The sequence below is a fragment of the Balaenoptera acutorostrata genome, chromosome 10, assembly GCF_949987535.1.
Source record: "Balaenoptera acutorostrata chromosome 10, mBalAcu1.1, whole genome shotgun sequence".
NCBI lineage: Eukaryota > Metazoa > Chordata > Mammalia > Artiodactyla > Balaenopteridae > Balaenoptera > Balaenoptera acutorostrata.
This window is the reverse complement of record NC_080073.1, coordinates 38,048,915-38,067,160: the sequence shown is the minus strand read 5'-3', so window position 1 is coordinate 38,067,160 and position 18,246 is coordinate 38,048,915. Positions and strand designations below refer to the sequence as shown.

At 36.5% G+C, this 18,246-nt stretch overlaps 1 protein-coding gene across 5 annotated transcripts in view; it reads left to right on the top strand.

Moving 5' to 3' along the window:
* The window catches only part of DOCK3 (dedicator of cytokinesis 3), a 403,408-nt gene that overhangs the window by 93,056 nt on the left and 292,106 nt on the right, over nucleotides 1–18,246 (top strand). For all 5 annotated transcript variants that reach the window (XM_057555412.1, XM_057555413.1, XM_057555411.1 and 2 more), the window contains exon 4: nucleotides 9,598–9,653. In XM_057555412.1, the coding sequence (XP_057411395.1) occupies nucleotides 9,598–9,653 (56 nt within the window). The remainder of the gene's footprint in view (nucleotides 1–9,597; nucleotides 9,654–18,246) is intronic.

Here is an 18,246-nt window from a genome sequence, read left to right as displayed (position 1 = left end):
CTGAATGGGAGAAGATATTTGCAAGTGATATGACTGATAAGGGGTTAATATCTAACATATATAAATAGCTCATACAACTCAACATTAAAAAACAAATCCGATTAAAAAATTGACAGAAGAACTGAATAGATGTTTTTCCAAAGAGGAAATGCAGATGGCCAACAGGCACAACATCACTAATAATCAGGGAAGTGTTGAGTTTGTCAAATGCTTTTTCCTCATTTATTGAGATGATCATATGATTTTATCCTTCATTTTGTTAATATGGTGTATCCTACTTATTGATTTGCGTATGTGGAACTATCATTGCATTTGACTGATAAATCCAACTTAATAACAGTGTATGATTCTTTGAATGTGACGTTGAAATTGATTTGCTTATATTTTGTTGAGAGTTTTTTTGCATCTATGTTCATCAGAATATTGACCTGTAATTTTCTTTTCTTGTGGTGTCCTTGTCTGGTTTTGATATCAAAGTAATGCTGGCTTTGTAAAATGAGTTGGAATTGTTCCCTTTTATTAAGTTTTTTTGGATGACTCTGAGAAGAATTGGTATTAATTCTTCTTTAAATCTTTGTAGAACTCACCAGTAAAACCATCTGGTACTGGACTTTTCTTTGTTGAGAGGTTTTAAATTACTGATTCACTCTCCTTATTTGTAATTGATTTGTTCAGATTTTCTCTGTCTTTATGATTCAGTCTTGGTAGGGTGTATGTTTCTAGGAATTTATCCGTTTCTTCTAGGCCATCCAGTTTGTGGATGTATGATTGTTCATAGTAGTCTCTTACAATCCTTTGTATTTTTGTTGTATCAGTTGTAGTGTCTCCTCTTTCATTTTCAATTTTATTTATTTGATTCTTTTCTCTTTTTTCTTTGTCTAGTTAAAGGTTTTTCAATTTTGTTTATTTTTTCAAAAAGCTAGGTCTTAATTTCTTTGATCTTTTCTGTTTTTTTAAGTTTATTTTATGTTTATTATCATTTATTCTCCTCTGATCTTTTTTGCTAGCTTTGGGCTCAATTTGTTCTTTTTTAAATTTCCTTGAGATATAAAGTTAGGTTGTTTTTTGAGGTTTTTCTTTTTTTCTTAATGTAGGCATTTATCACTGTAAACTTTCATCTTAGAAATGCTTTTTATGCATCCTATAAATTTTCATATGTTGTGTTTCCACTTTTGTGTAAAGTTATTTTTTGATTTCTCTTTTTTTTCACATTCTCAAAAATAATTTAATGATACAGAAATTCACATGTTAAGTGAAAAGAGCTGGATAGAAACCATACATACAGTTGGACACCTGTTTTAAAAAACACACACAAACACACACGTGCATTTTAGAAAAATACAGTATCACAGCATCAGCAGTGGTTACGTGGTGGTGGACTTCAGGATCGTTTCCTACATGGTTGAACTGGTCACACAGTTTTAAAAGCAGTAAGTGGGGTTTACGAAAAACTCCCAGGAGTGGGTGATCAGTGGAAGCCCTGGGACCTACCTCTCTGGAGCCCTGAGCAGGACCGGCAGCAGGAAGAACGATGTTAAGGTAAACCTGCCTGGGGGCTGCTGGGTAAGATGGTTTCAGATGCAAACAATTAGTTTCTGCTTTGTTCCAATGTGACTGTGAGGAATACAGTCTTGGTCCTGCCTTCTGGATTTACAACCCAACCAGAGACAGGCCACATGCTAAGAGTTACTGCTACGCCTGCCGTAGACATGTCTGTTGCCCTCCTCATGCATGGACCCTGAGGGAAGTGCTGTCCGCCCATCTTAGAGGACACAGGCTGATTTCTCTTTTGATTCCTGCTTTGATACATTGGTTTTTCAGGATGGTGTGGTTTCATTTCTACATATTTGTTTATATTCCAGTTTTCTTCCTGTTATTTATTTCTAGTTTCATATTATTGTTGTTAGAAAAGATATAATTTCAGTTTTTTGAGTTTGTTAAGACTTGAGCTTGCTTTGTGACCTAACATGTTATCTCTCCTGGAGAATATTCCATGTGTGCAGGAGAAGAATGCTGCTGTTGAATAGAATGTTCTGTGTATTTCTGATCATTTGGTTTAAAGTATAATTTAAGTCTGATGATTTCTTACTGATTTCCTGTTTTTAAGGTCCATCCATTGTTGAAAGTGTGTATTGAAATCCCTTACTGTTTTTATATTGTTGTCTAGTTCTCCCTTCAGCTCTGTTAGTATTTAATATATTTAGGTGCTCTGTTGTTTGGTGCATATGTATTTACAATTTTTTATATTCTCATGATGAATTAACCCCTTGGTCATTAAATAATCATTCTTTATGCTGTCTGGTTTTTGACTTGAAGTCTATTTTGTCTGATATAGGTATAGCTACCCCTGCTCTCTTTTGATTTACATTTGCATGGAATATCATTTTCTATTTCTTCATTTTGAGCCTATGTTTATTCTTAATGGTGAGTTGAATTTCTTGTAGGCAGCATGTAGGTGGGTTATATTTTTAAATCCATTCAGTGACTGTATGCCTTTTGATTGGTGAATTTAATTCATTTACTAATGCCATCCTTTTGTGTATTACTGAAGATTTTTCTTTGTGGTTGCCGTGAAGTTTACGTAAGATGTCTTACAACAGTCTGTTTTATTACACTGGTAACATCTTAACGTCAAACTCATATAAAAACTCTTCCCTTTTATTCCTCTTTTCCACATTTTATATTTATGTCACAATCTACATCTTCTTATATATCTATTGACAAATTGTTGTAGGTATAGTTATTTTAAATTCTTTTGTCTTTTAACCTTGATAGTAAATTGATTAATTTAATTTAATTTTATTTTTGGCTGCATTGGGTCTTCGTTGCTGCACACAGGCTTTTCTCTGGTTGCAGTGAGCGGGGGCTACTCTTTGTTGTGGTGTGCAGGCTTCTCACTGTGGTGGCTTCTCTTGTTGTGGAGCACAGGCTCTAGGCACATGGGCTTCAGTAGTTGTGGCTCGCAGGCTCTAGAGTGCAGGCTCAGTAGTTGTGGCGCATGGGCTTAGTTGCTCCGCAGCATGTCGGATCTTCCCAGACCAGGGCTCTAACCCATGTCCCCTGCATTGGCAGGGAGATCCTTAACCACTGTGCCACCAGGGAAGCCCCCGAGTTAATTGATTAATATGTTGCCATATTACAGTATTAGAGTATTCTGAATTTAACTATATATTTATCTTTATCACTGTGTTTTGTATTTTCACATGCTTTGATGTTAACTAATTATGTCCTTTCATTTCAGATGAAGAATTTCTTTCATCATTTCTTATAAGGCAGGTTTAGTGGTGATGAACTCTTTCAGTTTTTGTTTGTCTTGGAAAGTCATTTCTCCAATTTTGAAAGACATCTTTGCCAGTATTCTCAGTTGGCAATTTTTTTCTTTCAGTACTTTGAATGTATTATTCCACTGTTTCCTTGCCTGGCATATCTGCTGAGTACTACTGATAGCCTTATTGGGTTTACCTGATAAGTTACAAACTTGTTTTTCTCTTGCTGCTTTTGAAATTCTCTTTGTCTTGGATTTGAGTCAGTTTTATTATAATGTGTCTTGAAATTGACCTTTTTGGGTTGAATGTTGTTGGAGACCTAGCTTCATGAACTTGGATGTCCAAATCTCCCAAGATTTGGGAAGTTCTCAGCCCTTATTTCTTTAAATAAGCCCTCTAACCCTTTCTCCCTCCCTTGTCTTTCTGGAACTGCAATACTACATAGATTGTTTCCCCTTATGGTATTCTGTAATTTGTATGGACTTCTTTTGCTGTTTAAAATTTTTTTCTTTTGTTCTCTTCTGACTGGATGATCTCAAAGTTCCTGTGTTCAATCTCACTAAGTTTTTCTTCTTTTTGATCAAGTCTGCTGTTGACATTCTCTATTGCAGTTTTCATTAAATTCATTGTAATCTTCAGTTCCAGAATTTCTGTTTGGTTCTTTTTTATGATTTCTGTACATCTTTTAAACTTCTTATTTGTGTATTGTTTCCTTGATTTCATTGAATGATCTTTCTGTGTTTTCTTGTAGTTTGTTGAGCTTTCTTAAAACAACTATTTTGACGTTTTTATTGGACACATCACAGATTCATTTCTTTGAAGTTGGTTACTGGAAAATTGTTGTGTCCCCTTTTTATGGTATCATGTTTCCTTTATTTTTCATGTTCCTTGAAGTCTTGCATTTCTGTCTTTCCGTTTGAAGAAGCAGTCACCTCCTCCATTTTTACTGACTCTCTTTGGTAGAGAAGTATCTTCTGTCAGCCCTGCTGGTTATTCTGAGGCTTTCTCAGACCTTTGCTATGTATGCACCTACTCCACACTTCTTGTTCTCTTTTTTGGGGTGGAATTTCTAAGATTGTATGCTTTTTCTCAATCCTGCAAAGTTAGGCTGGTTGCTGCCAGTCTCTTGTTTGCTTCACCTAGGGTGGTGCTGCATGCTTAAGTTTATGTGCTTTCTCCCAATTCTGCAGAATTGAATGGCTTTCTGCATGTGCTTAGTAGCCATGTACAAAGGCTTGCACTCATTGCCACCCTTGGTGGTGTGCCCAGGGAACTGGCCACAGAGTTAGGGAGTATGATGGAGTGTGCAGAGCATTGGGGATGCTCATGGGCCAGTTGGGAAGATCTGCAAGTGTGAGACATCTCCATTGGCTCATGGACAGGCTTCCTGATGGAGTCCATGAAGTAGTTAGTAGGATCCATGTCCCTTTGATGCCCTTTGATTCCTGGTTCTTGGTATGATGAGTGATTTTCAACTGAAGCCTGGACCTTTGGGTATTATAAGACCCTGCATTTTATTTAAACCTTCAATTTTACCTGGCTTTTTGTGACAGTGCTTCTGCAGAGGGAAGAGGGGTTTTACCTCATTACTGCCAAGGGGGTTTGAATCCCATGTTTCCCACGCAGCCTCTGTTGACACCAAAGGGTGAAGCCTCCTTGTTTTTCCTTGTGTGGGAATTCCAGCTTCCTACTAGTGTTCCACTGATTATTCACTGGTTGGAAGGCATTGTAGTACTTCCTTACTGCTCCCCACGTGGCCTTCAATGACACCAGGAGGAGGGTGATGGTCTTGTTATTTCTGAGTGATGGTGAAAGTTTCAGTTTTCCCCTTGGCCTCTTCTTATACCAGCACAGCCGGGTGATGGAGGGAATCTCATTAATACTTGTTAGGGGTGGAAGTTCAGGTGCCCCCAAGTAGTCTCCACTGCCAGAGTGCTGGTGGCTTATTATTGCCTACTGGCATAGAAGGTCTTGGCTCCCAACTTGGTTTTCTCTGATACTGTACCAGTTTGGGTGCCTCATTACAGCCTGATGAGGGTCTAAGTTCAGTCCCTCCAATGGACCTTGCTTGTGTGGGTGGGAGTTGGGCCATTCCTTTTTTTTGGTGGTATTTGGAAGCAATATAGTGGTTGTTATTGAAAAGTTTTTTGTTTTGATAGGTGGATCCTTTCCTGGTTCTTAAACTAGAAAGAGCAGGGTTTTTTGGGGTGTTTTTTTGTTTGTGCCTTTTGGTGTTTCCAGGTCTCCAGCTTTTTTAGCTTCAAGTAGTGGATACATAATGCAAAAGAAAATCTAGGGAGTTCACCACTCTGCTATTTCTTGCATCTCAACCCAGTTGGTTTGCCTTCTTCTCTTCACCTTTCAGAGTCTTCCAGTTTTTAAAAATACTTTTATGTCTATATATATATATATATATATATGTATATATATATATATGACACACGTTATATATATGACATATGATGTATATTTTTATGTGTATTTTGTGTGTCCATATGCATGTTATATATATAATGTCCAGAGTTTTACATTGTACTTAGCAGGAGGAATAGTGAAAAATATGTCTTCTTCCATCTTCTTAGAAGTATATGCTAATTCTGTGTGTTTTAAACTTTTTACTATTAATTCTTCCCTTACAGATAATCAGTTGTCATCATTCAGGTTTGGTTATATGTGGTCGTGTGTTTTATCCTATTTTCAATCCCATATTTTCACATATTAGATTTCTCTGTTGGCATAGGTTATAGTTTATTATGAGTCAATATATAAAATACATTTCTGGTGGCCTTGATGTCCATGGTAACCACAAAGCAAAAATCTACAGTAGATTCACAAAAGATAAAGTTATGGGAATCAAAGCATACCACTATGGAAGAATCATCAATTCACAAAGGAAGGCAGCAAGAAAGGAATAAGGGAACTATAAAACAGCCAGAAACAATTAAGATGGCATTAGTAAGTCTTTACCTATCAATAATTACTCTAAATGTAAATGGATTGAATTCTCCAATCAAAAGGCCTAGAGTGGCTTGATGTATTAAAAAAAAAACAAGATCCAACTACATGCTGCCTACAAGAGACTTACTTCAGCTTTAAGGACACATGTAGGTTGAAAGTTAACGTATGGAAAAAGATATTTCGTGCAAGGGGAAACTAATAGAGAGCCCAGGGAGCTATACTTATATCAGATAAATAGACTTTAAGTCAAAAATTAACTAGAGACGGGCTTCCCTGGTGGCGCAGTGGTTAAGAATCCGCCTGCCAATGCAGGGGACACGGGTTCGAGCCCTGGCCCGGGAAGATCCCACATGCCACGGAGCAGCTAAGCCCGTGCGCCACAACTACTGAGCCTGCGCTCTAGAGCCCGCGAGCCACAACTACTGAAGCCCGTGTGCCGCAACTACTGAAGCCCGCGCGCCTAGAGCCTGTGCTCCGCAACAAGAGAAGCCACCGCAATGAGAAGCCTGCGCCCCACAACAAAGAGTAGCCCCTGCTCACTGCAACTAGAGAAAGCCCACGTGCAGCAGCAAAGACCCAATGCAACCAAAAATTAAATAAATGAATAAATAAATAAATTAAAAAAAAATTAACTAGAGACAAAGAAAGTCATTACATAATGATAAAGCGGTCAATTTACCAAGAAGGTATAACAGTCATAAATATATGTTCACCCAAAATGGAGCCCCTAAATATATTAAGCAAATACTAATAGATTTGAAGGGAGAAGTAGATAACAGTACAATAATAAAAGGGGCCTTCAACACCCCATTTTCAGCACTGGGTAGATCATCCAGACAGAAAATCAACAAGGAAATGTTGGACTTGAACTATATTTTAGACCAAATATAACTAACAGACATATATAGAATATTCCATCCATCAGCAGCAGAGTACATGTTCTTCTCAATTGTAAATGGAACATTCTTCAGAATAGGTCATATAACAAGGCTTTAGCAAATTTCAGAAGATTGAAATCATACCATGTATCTTTTCTGACCACAGTGGTATGAAACTAGAAATCAGTAACAGCAAGAAAACTGGAAAATTCACAAATATATGAAAATTAACACATTCTGAACAACCAATGGACCAGAGAAGAGATTAAAAAGAAATCTCAACACAAGTGAAAACAGAAACACAGTATGCCAAAACCTGTGGGATACTGCAAAAGCAGTTTGAAGAGGGAAGTTTATAGTGATAAATGCCTACAGTAAGAAAAAAAAAAGATGTTAAATAAACAACCTTACTTTACATCTGAAGAAACTAGAAAAAAGAAGAAACTATGCCCAAATTTAGCAAAATCAAGGAAATAACAAAGATCAGGGTGAAAAGAAATGAAAAAGAGACCAAAAAACAAGAGAAAAGATCAATGTAACTAAGAGCTGGTTCTTTTAAAAGATAGACAAAATTGACTGAGGAAAAAAAAAGGCTCAAAATGAGAAATGAAAGAGGAGACATTGAAAATGATACCACAGAAACACAGAGGATTATAAGAGACTACTATGACAATCATATGCTAACAAATTGGACCACCTAGAAGAAATGGATAAATTCCTAGAAACTTACAACCTATCCAGAATGAACCACAAGGAAATAGAACATCTGAATAGTCCAATAATCAGTAAGGAGATTGAATCAGTAATAAAAAACCTCCCAATGAAGAAAAGTTCAGGGTCAGATGACTTCACTGGTGAATTCTACTAAACTTTAAAGAAGAATTAACACCAGTCCTTCTCAAACTATTCCAAAAATTGAAGAGGAGGGAACACTTTCAGATTCATTTCATGAGGCTAGCATTACTCTGATACCAAAGCCACATAAGGACACTGTAGGAAAAGAAAAATACAGGTCATTACTTCTGATGAATATAGATGCAAAAACTCTCAATAAAATATTAGCAGTCCAAATTTAATAGCATATGAAAAGGGTCATACACCATGATTAAGTGGGATTAATGCAAGGGATGCAAGGATGGTTCAACATTCACAAATCAGTGAGTGTGATATACTGCATCAATAGAATGAAAGATAAAAATCATATCATCTCAATATATGCAAAATTTTTTTGACAAAATACAACATCCTTACATGAATAAAACTGTCAACAAATTGGGTTTAGAAGGAACACACCTCAACCTAATAAAGGCCATATGTGATAAGCCCACAGCTAATGTCATACTCAGTGGTGAAAGTTGAAAACTTTTCCTCTAAGATGAGGAACAAGACAAGGGTGCCCACTCTCACCACGCCTATTCAACATAGTACTGGAAGTCCTAGCTAGAGCAGTCAGGTAAGAAAAGGAAATAAAAGGCATCAAAATGAGTAAAGAAGTAAAATTTTATTTGTTTGCATATGATATGATATATAGAAAATCCTAAAGATTCCCCCAAGAAACAGAACTAATCAATAAATTCAGTAAAATTGCAGGATATAAAATTAACACAGAGAATTTAGTTGTGTTTTTATGCACTATCAATGAAATATCTGAAAAAGAAATAAAGGAAACAATCCTATTCACAGTAGCATCAGAATAATCAAATACTTAGGAATAAATTTAACCAAGGAGGCGAAAGATCTGTACACTAAAAACTGTAAAATGCATTACTGTAGTCCAGCTGCTGATGGGTTTGTGTGGTGTAGATTGAGTTTATTACTGATAGTGGTGTGGGCCAAAAAGTATTTAAAAAATAAGCCATCTGTGTTTTATTTGAAGGGAGTTTTATACATCAGGAAAAAGAGTGAAACATTGTTTGGAAAACTTATTTGTTTTCTAAAACAGAATACATTTTTTATCCCTTAGGAATTGAAATCAAATTATGGCAGATACCAAAGTGGAAACTATTTGGAAAGAGTAAAAGAAGAAATATTTATAGAAGCTCCCAAATTGATTTATTCTTGTGAATACAAATGTTACCCAGAATGTGCGAATTCTTTCTCTAGCTCAGAGCTGGATAATCTATAAATTGTTAGTTAGATGATGATGTCGTTTTGTAGATACATGTCAAGCTCTGTACGTTAAGTCTATATCCTAAGAGTGATTTGATGGAATATTTCTAAAACTTAAAAAAAATTGTTTTTTGGTGGTTGCTTAACATCACAGTTGTTTTTTCCCTGAGGATAGACTCTGACTGCAAATGACAGTGAAATTCCTGTTGAATATAGTTTGTGCAACTTTGTATTCTTAATTAATTTGAAAAGTGGTTGCTACATTAAAAGATCTACTGTGTTGTTGATAGAGTAGTTCCATGCTGAAATCTGGCTGCTGTTTTAGTCTATATGAGATGTTAATCACAAATTACTTTTTCTAATGGGAAATCTTTTCTCTTTTACAGGGGATCTTTCCTGCAAATTACATTCATTTGAAAAAAGCAATTGTCAGTAATAGGGGGTGAGTAGCTGGCTTTACTAAATTTATTTATAATTTTTATTGGTTGCAGAGGAAGGCTTTTTTCTTTTTGGTTCATAGTATAAAATATGCTATTGGCATGTTTTCCTGCAAAAAATATACCTGCTTTATCATGTATAATTCTGAGGACATAATTTTATCTTAAAATACTGACAACGTTAACCAATTTTCCTGTATACTGGAAAGGTAATTTGTTACAAATTTTATAAAACAATTATGCATGCAGCATGTTTTTTAAAAATGATGTACTATTTTGAGAATGGTCCTTGATGAGAGGATAGGAGTTAGTGATAAATCTGTCATTTTGTTTCTGTATGTGAAAGTGAGGGAGACTTAAAATCTTTTCTTTCTGCAAATAGAAATTGAAAAAACTGTAAAGGCATACCTAAGGATAAAAGGACAGTGTAGAAAATGGGTATGTAGTTTGGTCACAAATTTGTGAAACAAAAGCAATCTCTGAATAGAGGAGAGACAAGATGTAAATATATCAAAATGTTAACATTTGTTGTTTTTGCATGTTCAGATTTTGGGTGATTTTTAAAAATTCTTTACTGTCATGTCTTATTTTTAAAAGTAATATGTATTATTATTAGATTGTGATTTTTGTATTTTAAAATTCATCATTTTAAAATATAAAATTTAAGGTACTATGTAGCTTTTGGTACTAGAAATTATGTTTTTGACCAGAGGTTGAGTTAGCATCAGAGTATCCTTCTGCTAAGTTAGGGTTTAGTCAGGAAAAGAGAAACTTATGAGTCACTTAGTGAAATAGAATTTAATATAGGGAATTTTAGACACATATTTGAAGAGTGAAAGAAAAAAAGGAGGAAATACTGATATAACCCAGAATAATCACTGCATTAAAGCATTCTACACTCTAATGTCTGGGAATACAAAAGATAATAGGTTGGGGATACCAGAACCCAGGAACTGCTCAATATTTTAGTATATACATCTTAAGAAAAAGTACATTCTCTAACATAATCACAGTATAATTATTACACTCAGGAAATGTAACATTGATATAATAGTACTATAAAATATATAGTCCATATTCAGATGTCTCCCTATTTGTCCCATGAATGTCCTTTATAGCTGTTTTCATTTGGTTGGTTTTTTGGGGGTCGGGTGGGGTGTGGTCCAGGATCCAGTCAAGAATTAAATATTATATTTTATCATTGTCATGTCATAATCTCTTTTAATTTAGAACAGTTCTCCAGCCTTGGTTTTCTTTTTTCTTTTCATGGCATTGACTTTGTTGAAGTGCCCAGGCCAGTTGTTTTGCAAAATGTCCCTCAATTTGTATTTGTCTGTTTCCTCATGGTTAGATTCAGCTTAAGCATCTTAGATAGCAATACTACATGGGTGGTGTTGTGCATTAAAATGGTCAAATTTCTCCTGGATAACTTCCCAGTGCTTGGGTAGATCAGCAGGACTGGGACTTGGGGCTCTACCTTAGCAAATATCAACCAGGAGTTGAGGGCCTCTCAATCAGAGAACATGCATTGTGTTTCTATCTTGTACCTTCTTCATTGCATCCTGCCATACTTGGGAGCATAACTGTGCTCTCAGTGCTTCATAGGGTATATCATCTGCTTCTTGAAAAACGTGTGCCATTTGTACTGAAGTACTTCTTGTTTTATTTGGTTGACAGGGAGTGAAATTGCTTGAATAATCCATCTGTGGGAATGTTATTACGGGAACTTTAAAAATTTTCATATTTTCAGTTATCTTTTAAAGTGTTTCTTGATATCTGGGTTTTCTCATTCTTAAAATGATTCAGGTATCGTTGCTACTTTTTATAAAGTTTCACTGAAAAACTTATACATTTGTAGTAAACTAGAGGATTTTAGGGCTGATAAAAGACATGACCATGAGATAGTAGTAGCACATAATGAGCTTTATTTAGGTAGAGCTCTGACAAGTTGCAAAGGAAATCTGTCACAACAGGAGACCTTTCAGAGACAGCAGTGCAGGGCCACAACCAGAAGGGGGAAAGGGTACTTGAACTCTTTGGGGAGAGGGGTAGCAGAGAGGAGACTCATGTGTCTAGATCATGTCACTCAGTTACAAGATGGGAATTCTCTGTTCAGAGAGCACCGCAGGACAGCAGCAGCTTGGAATCTTTTATAGCCCCAAGGTTTGTCTTATCTATGGCTAGCAGACATTGAGAGCAGTTTCATTAAGTATGTAAAACAGATAGGCTCTAAATGAAAAGCTAAGGTACTAGTTTTCAGAAAGGATAGCAGCTGGAGTAGCTCTGTGAATCTGGATAGCAAGACTTAGAGGACAGTCTCTTCAGGATGCTACTCCTGAAGTTTTACACTGTTTTCCATGTTTATGTTGCTCCTCTTGAGATTCAGATTATCAGGAGAGTGGCAGAATGGCAGAGGTTGGGTTGTGTGCACCCAGTAGATTTAGTACATTAAATAAATATAATAGATGCAAAAAAACCCCCATTTAATTAAATCAGCATTCATTTAAAATATGTATTTTTAGCCATAAGGCTATCAGCGGTTTCACAGCAGAAGCCTAACAAGCCAGGAGAGAAGGGGTGATATATTCATAGTGCTGAAGGAAAAAATACCAGGAATACTTTACCTGGCAAAGTTGTCTTTCAGATGTGAGGGAGAGATAAAGACTTTCCTAGAAAAACAAAAGTTGTGGGGGTTCATAACCATTAGATCTACTAGATCGGCCTTACAAACAATGCTAAAGGGTGTTCTTCAAGCTGAAATCAAAGGATGCTAGTTAATAACATGAAAGCATATGAACGTATAAAACACTGGTAAAGGTAAGTATATAGTCAAGTTCAGAATACTCTAATACTGTAATGGTGTGTGAAACACTTAACTCTAGTATAAATGTGAAAAGGCAAAAGTGTTCAAAATGATGATAGCCACAATAATTTGTAATGGATGCACAGTATAAAATGTAAATTGTGCTGTCAAAAACATGTAGTTTTTGTACAAAATGTACAAAAATGTACAAAAATGTAGTGGGGGGAGTGAAAGTGTAGAGTTTTTATATGCAATTGATGTTAAGTAGTTATCAGCCTAAAATAGACTGTTATAACTTTAAGATGTTTCGTGTAAGCCTCAGTGTAACCACAAAGCAAACACCTATAGTAGAAACACAGGCGATAAAGATAAAAGAATCAAAGCATACCACCAGAGAAATCCATCAAATCACAAAGGAAGTCAACAAGAGAGGAAGAAGGTAACAAAGGAACAACAGAAGAGCCAGAAAAAGATTAGTAAGATGGCTTTAGTAAGTCATTACCTGTCAATAATTACTTTAAATGTATATGGAGTAAATTCTCCATTCAAATGACATAGGGTGGCTGGTGGATAAAAAACAAGACCCCCTATATTCTGCCTATAAGGGACTCACTACACCTTTAAGGGTAAACATAGGCTCAAAGCGGAGGAATAGAAAAAGATATTCCATGCAAATGGAAGCCAAAAGATGTCAATGGCAGCTTTTCTTATATCAGACAAAATAGATTTTAAGTCAAAAACTATAAGGACAAACAAAGAAGGTGATTATGTAGTGATAAAGGGGTCAATTCATCAAGAGCAAAAAACAGTTGTAAATATATGTCACCCAACATCAGAGCACCTAAAGATAGCAAGTATTAACAGAACTGAAGGGAGAAATAGACAACAATACAAAAATATTGGATGTCTTCAGTACCCCACTTTCAACATCAAATTTTATTGTATTGCTGTCTATTTGACATTTAAAGAAATAATACCAGTCCTTCTCAAACTCTTCCAAAAAAGTTGAAGAGGAGGGAACACTCCCAGACTCATTTTATAAGGCCAGTATTACCCTGATATCAAAGCTAGACAAGAATACTACATGAAAAGAATTATAGGCCATTATCTCTGATGAACATAGATGCAGAGTCCTCAACAAAATCCTGGCAAACCAAATTCAACAGCACATTAAAATCATTCACCATGATCAAGTGGGATCTATCCCTGGGATGCAAGGATGGTTTAACATATGCAAATCAATAAATGTGATACATCATATTAACAGAATGAATGATAGAATCCAATGACTATCTCAATAGATGCAGAAAAGGCATTTGCAAAATACAACATGCCTTCATATTTAAAACTCTTAACAAATTACGTATAAAAAGACTATGCTTCACCATAATAAAGGCCATATATAACAAGCCCATAGCTAACCCTCATACTCAATGGTTAGGAATAAGACAAGGGGATGCCACTCTCTCTAGTTCTGTTTAACACAGTACTGGAATTCCTAGCTAGCGCAGTTGAGAAAGAAAAAATAAAAGACATTCAAATAGGAAAAGAAGAAGTAAAATAGTTTCTCTTTGCATATGACATGATCTTATATATTGAAAACCTTAAAAACATCAGTTCTCTTATATTTTCCAGGAAATTTTTACATCCCCATTTTCATATATATATATATATATATATATATATACATACATACATACATACATATATATATTTATAAATTCATTTATTTTTTACAGCATTGGGTCTTTGTTGCTGCACGTGGGTTTTCTCTAGTTGCAATGAGCAGGGGCTACTCTTTGTTGCAGTACGTGGGTTTCTCATTGGGGTGGCTTCTCTTATTGTGGAGCATGGGCTCTAGGCACACGGGCTTCAGTAGTTGTGGCATGCGGGCTCAATAGTTGTGGCTCACAGGCTCTAGAGCGTAGGCTCAGTAGTTGTGGTACACGGGCTTAGTTGCTCCACGGCATGTGGGATCTTCCCCGACCAGGGCTCTAACCCATGTCCCCTGCATTGGCAGGCGGATTCTTAACTGCTGCACCACCAGGGAAGTCTCCCCATTTTCATATTTTTTGTCAGGAAGTTTTTTATTGTATTTCTTAGGATACTTTAAAATCTTGACTGCATTTATGGTTATGTCCCTCCTTTTATACTGATATTGTTTTTGTGCTTTTTAAAATTCATTTTCACATCATCAGTCTTTCTGAAGTTTATCTGTTATGATTCTGCAAAGAACCATCCTTTTCACATTGCTGATCCGGACTCTTGTCTCTCATTGTTTTCTGTTTTGTTAATGTATTTGTCAATTTTCATAAATAACATTTTCTATTTTCTGTTGTTGATCTCTAGGTTTTTAAATTTTTAAAAAATTTAAAATTTTTGTCAGTTTTTAGGTTGGGCACTTAGTGAATTTATTTTTAGTCTTTTCTAATACAAGAATTGGAGATTATAGAATTCCCTCTATATAGTGCTTTAGCTATATTACACAAGGTTTTATCCTTAGTATGTCTTTCCAGATTGATGATATCTAGAATATTTTCCCTTCTAGAGAAATGGAGAATAGTTTCATAATGTTTCTCTTTTGCTCTTCTATAATATGTGGATTGTAGTGTAAATGAAACCTCATCATTATACCCTTTAAAAGTAGGTGGTGATGCACACATGGTCACCTTATTTTTGATAAAGGAGGCAAGAATATACAATGGAGAAAAGACAGCCTCTTCAATAAGTGGTGCTGGGAAAACTGGACAGCTACATGTAAAAGAATGAAATTAGAGCACTCCCTAACACCATACACAAAAATAAACTCAAAATGGATTACAGACCTAAATGTAAGGCCAGACACTATCAAACTCTTAGAGGAAAACATAGGCAGAACACTCTGACATAAATCACAGCAAGATCCCTTTTGACCCACCTCCTAGAGAAATGGAAATAAAAGCAAAAGTAAACAAATGGGACGTAATGAAACTTAAAAGCTTCTGCACAGCAAAGGAAACCATAAACAAGACGAAAAGACAACCCTCAGAATGGGAGAAAATATTTGCAAATGAAGCAACTGACAAAAGATTAATCTCCAAAATTTACAAGCAGCTCAATATCAAAAAAACAAACAACCCAATCCAAAAATGGGCAGAAGACCTAAATAGACATTTATCCAAAGAAGATATACAGATTGCCAACAAACACTTGAAAGGATGCTCAACATCATTAATCATTAGAGAAATGCAAATCAAAACTACAATGAGGTATCATCTCACACCGGTCAGAATGGCCATCATCAAAAAATCTACAAACAATAAATGCTGGAGAGGGTGTGGAGGAAAGGGAACCCTCTTGCACTGTTGGTGGGAATGTAAATTGATAGAGCCACTATGGAGAACAGTATGGAGGTTCCTTAAAAAACTAAAAATAGAACTACCATATGACCCAGCAATCCCACTACTGGGTATATACACTGAGAAAACCATAAATCAAAAAGAGTCATGTACCAAAATGTTCATTGCAGCTCTATTTACAATAGCCAGGACATGGAAGCAACCTAAGTGTTCATCAACAGATGAATGGATAAAGAAGATGTGGCACATATATACAATGGAATATTACTCAGCCATAAAAAGAAATGAAACTGAGTTATTTATAGTGAGGTGGATGGGCCTAGAGTCTGTCATACAGAGTGAAGTAAGTCAGAAAGAGGAAAACAAATACCATATGCTAACACATATATATGGATTCTAAAAAAAAATGGTTCTGAAGAACCTAGGGGCAGGACAGGAATAAAGACGCAGATGTAGAGAATGGACTTGAGGGCACGGGGAGGGGGAAGGGTAAGCCGGGACGAAGTGAGAGAGTGGCATGGACATATATACACTACCAAATGTAAAATAGATAGCTAGTGGGAAGCAGCCGCATAGCACAGGGAGATCAGCTCAGTGCTTTGTGACCACCTAGAGGGGTGGGATAGGGAGCGTGGGAGGGAGATGCAAGAGGGAGGAGATATGGGGATATATGTATAGCTGATGCACTTTGTTATAAAGCAAAAACTAACACACCATTGTCGAGCAATTATACTCCAATAAAGATGTTAAAAAAAAGTAGGTGGGGAAAGGAAGAGGGAAGACATCAATGAAGTAAAATTTATAAGTGTATATGATACAGCATGGAGTAATATATAGTAGATGTCATAGACATGTTTGTCTACCTGGTTGCAGGTTGCATCAATAACTTCTCATCTTTGCTACCCATTTCATGATCTCTTCCTTTTAGCTAGTACCTCAGCTAATGGTATTTGAGCCCTTGGTAGTTCTGTATGTTTCAGGATGCTATAGTCTTCCGTTAACTTTTAGCACAGAGCATGGCAGTATTAGGATGTCCCTTGAGGATCCCTTTGGTTGCATCTATACTTTTCCCCACTTCTTTTGTATAGCAGCAAGCCTGTTTCTTCTTGAGGACTAGTACAAATTAATCATGCCAGCCAATACCAAAAGTGCCTTTTTTTGGTTTGCCCAGTGTCAGGAAGAACCTAAACCTGAAAAGGCTTCATGGTAATTTCAAATTCATTATAATTGAATAATGTTCTCATCTGGTATATTCATGCTTCATTGGATTCTGTATTAGCAGAGTCTGAGTCCTCAGAGATGGGAAGTTAAAATTTTACAAGTGAGTCGTTATGTTTGAGAGTGAGAAGTGCCCCTTCCATCTCTATCTCTTCTTTTTTGAACCATGTATTCTGCCTGTGGGAGAAACATAACTCTATATTGGTTGCTGGTTCAGAGCAGTTATCACAATATATGGATAGCGCCTTTAAAAAGGTGGCATAACAAAGTCTCTTATAGTTCTCTCTATTGCTTTATATAGTACAGTGCTCTGGGTGATGAAGTAATTAGTAATATCAGTAAATCCTGTGAGTTTCAATTCCTTATTCTACTTCTTTTACTTTAAAGTGAGTTCCTTCCTCATATTGTAGTTTTAAACATATTAATGTGATGGCAAATCAGGTATTCAGTAGTCTATGGAAGGTCTATTGCCAGAAATAAAGCAGGCATAGAAAGAAAATTCAAATCCCATCCCTTTCATGATCAGTGGAGTCCACTGTAATGAACTTGCCTATCGGTGTTGGCTAATTAATCCACTTGGTGTATGGTACCATATCAGGGACTCAATGCTACTCAGTTCTTTTTTTTTTTAATTTTATTTATTTATTTAGGCTGTGCTGGATCTTTTAATTGCGGCATGCAGGATCGTTAGTTGCAGCATGCAGAATCTTTAGTTGCGGCATGCGAACTCTTAGTTGCAGCATGCCTGTGGGATCTAGTTCCCTGACCAGGGATCAAACCTGGGCCCCCTGCATTGGGAGCACAGAGTCTTATCCACTGGACCCCCAGGGAAGTCCCTACTGGCCAGTTCTGATTCAACAGTTATGGTACTGCTACTGAACCAAACTTTGGCCTCCTTGCCCACATGCAGTTAAACCAGTCTGCTAACTCTGGGTTGTGGTGAAGCAAAGTGCAGCATTTATTGCAGGGCGCCAAGCAAGGAGTCCAGGTAGCAAGTGCTTAAAAGTCCTGAACTCCCTGAAGGCTTTCAGGGAAAGGTTTTTAAAGACTGGGTGAGGGAGGGGGGTTGTGGGATGTGTGATCAGCTTGTGGATATTCTGCTGACTGGTTGGTGGTGAGATAATCGGGAGTCAATATCATCAGCCTTTTGGTTCCAACCGGTCTGGGGTCTACCTGCTTGTGAGCAGTATATAGTTAACTTCTTCCACCTGGTGGGGGTTTCAGTATCTGAAACAAAGG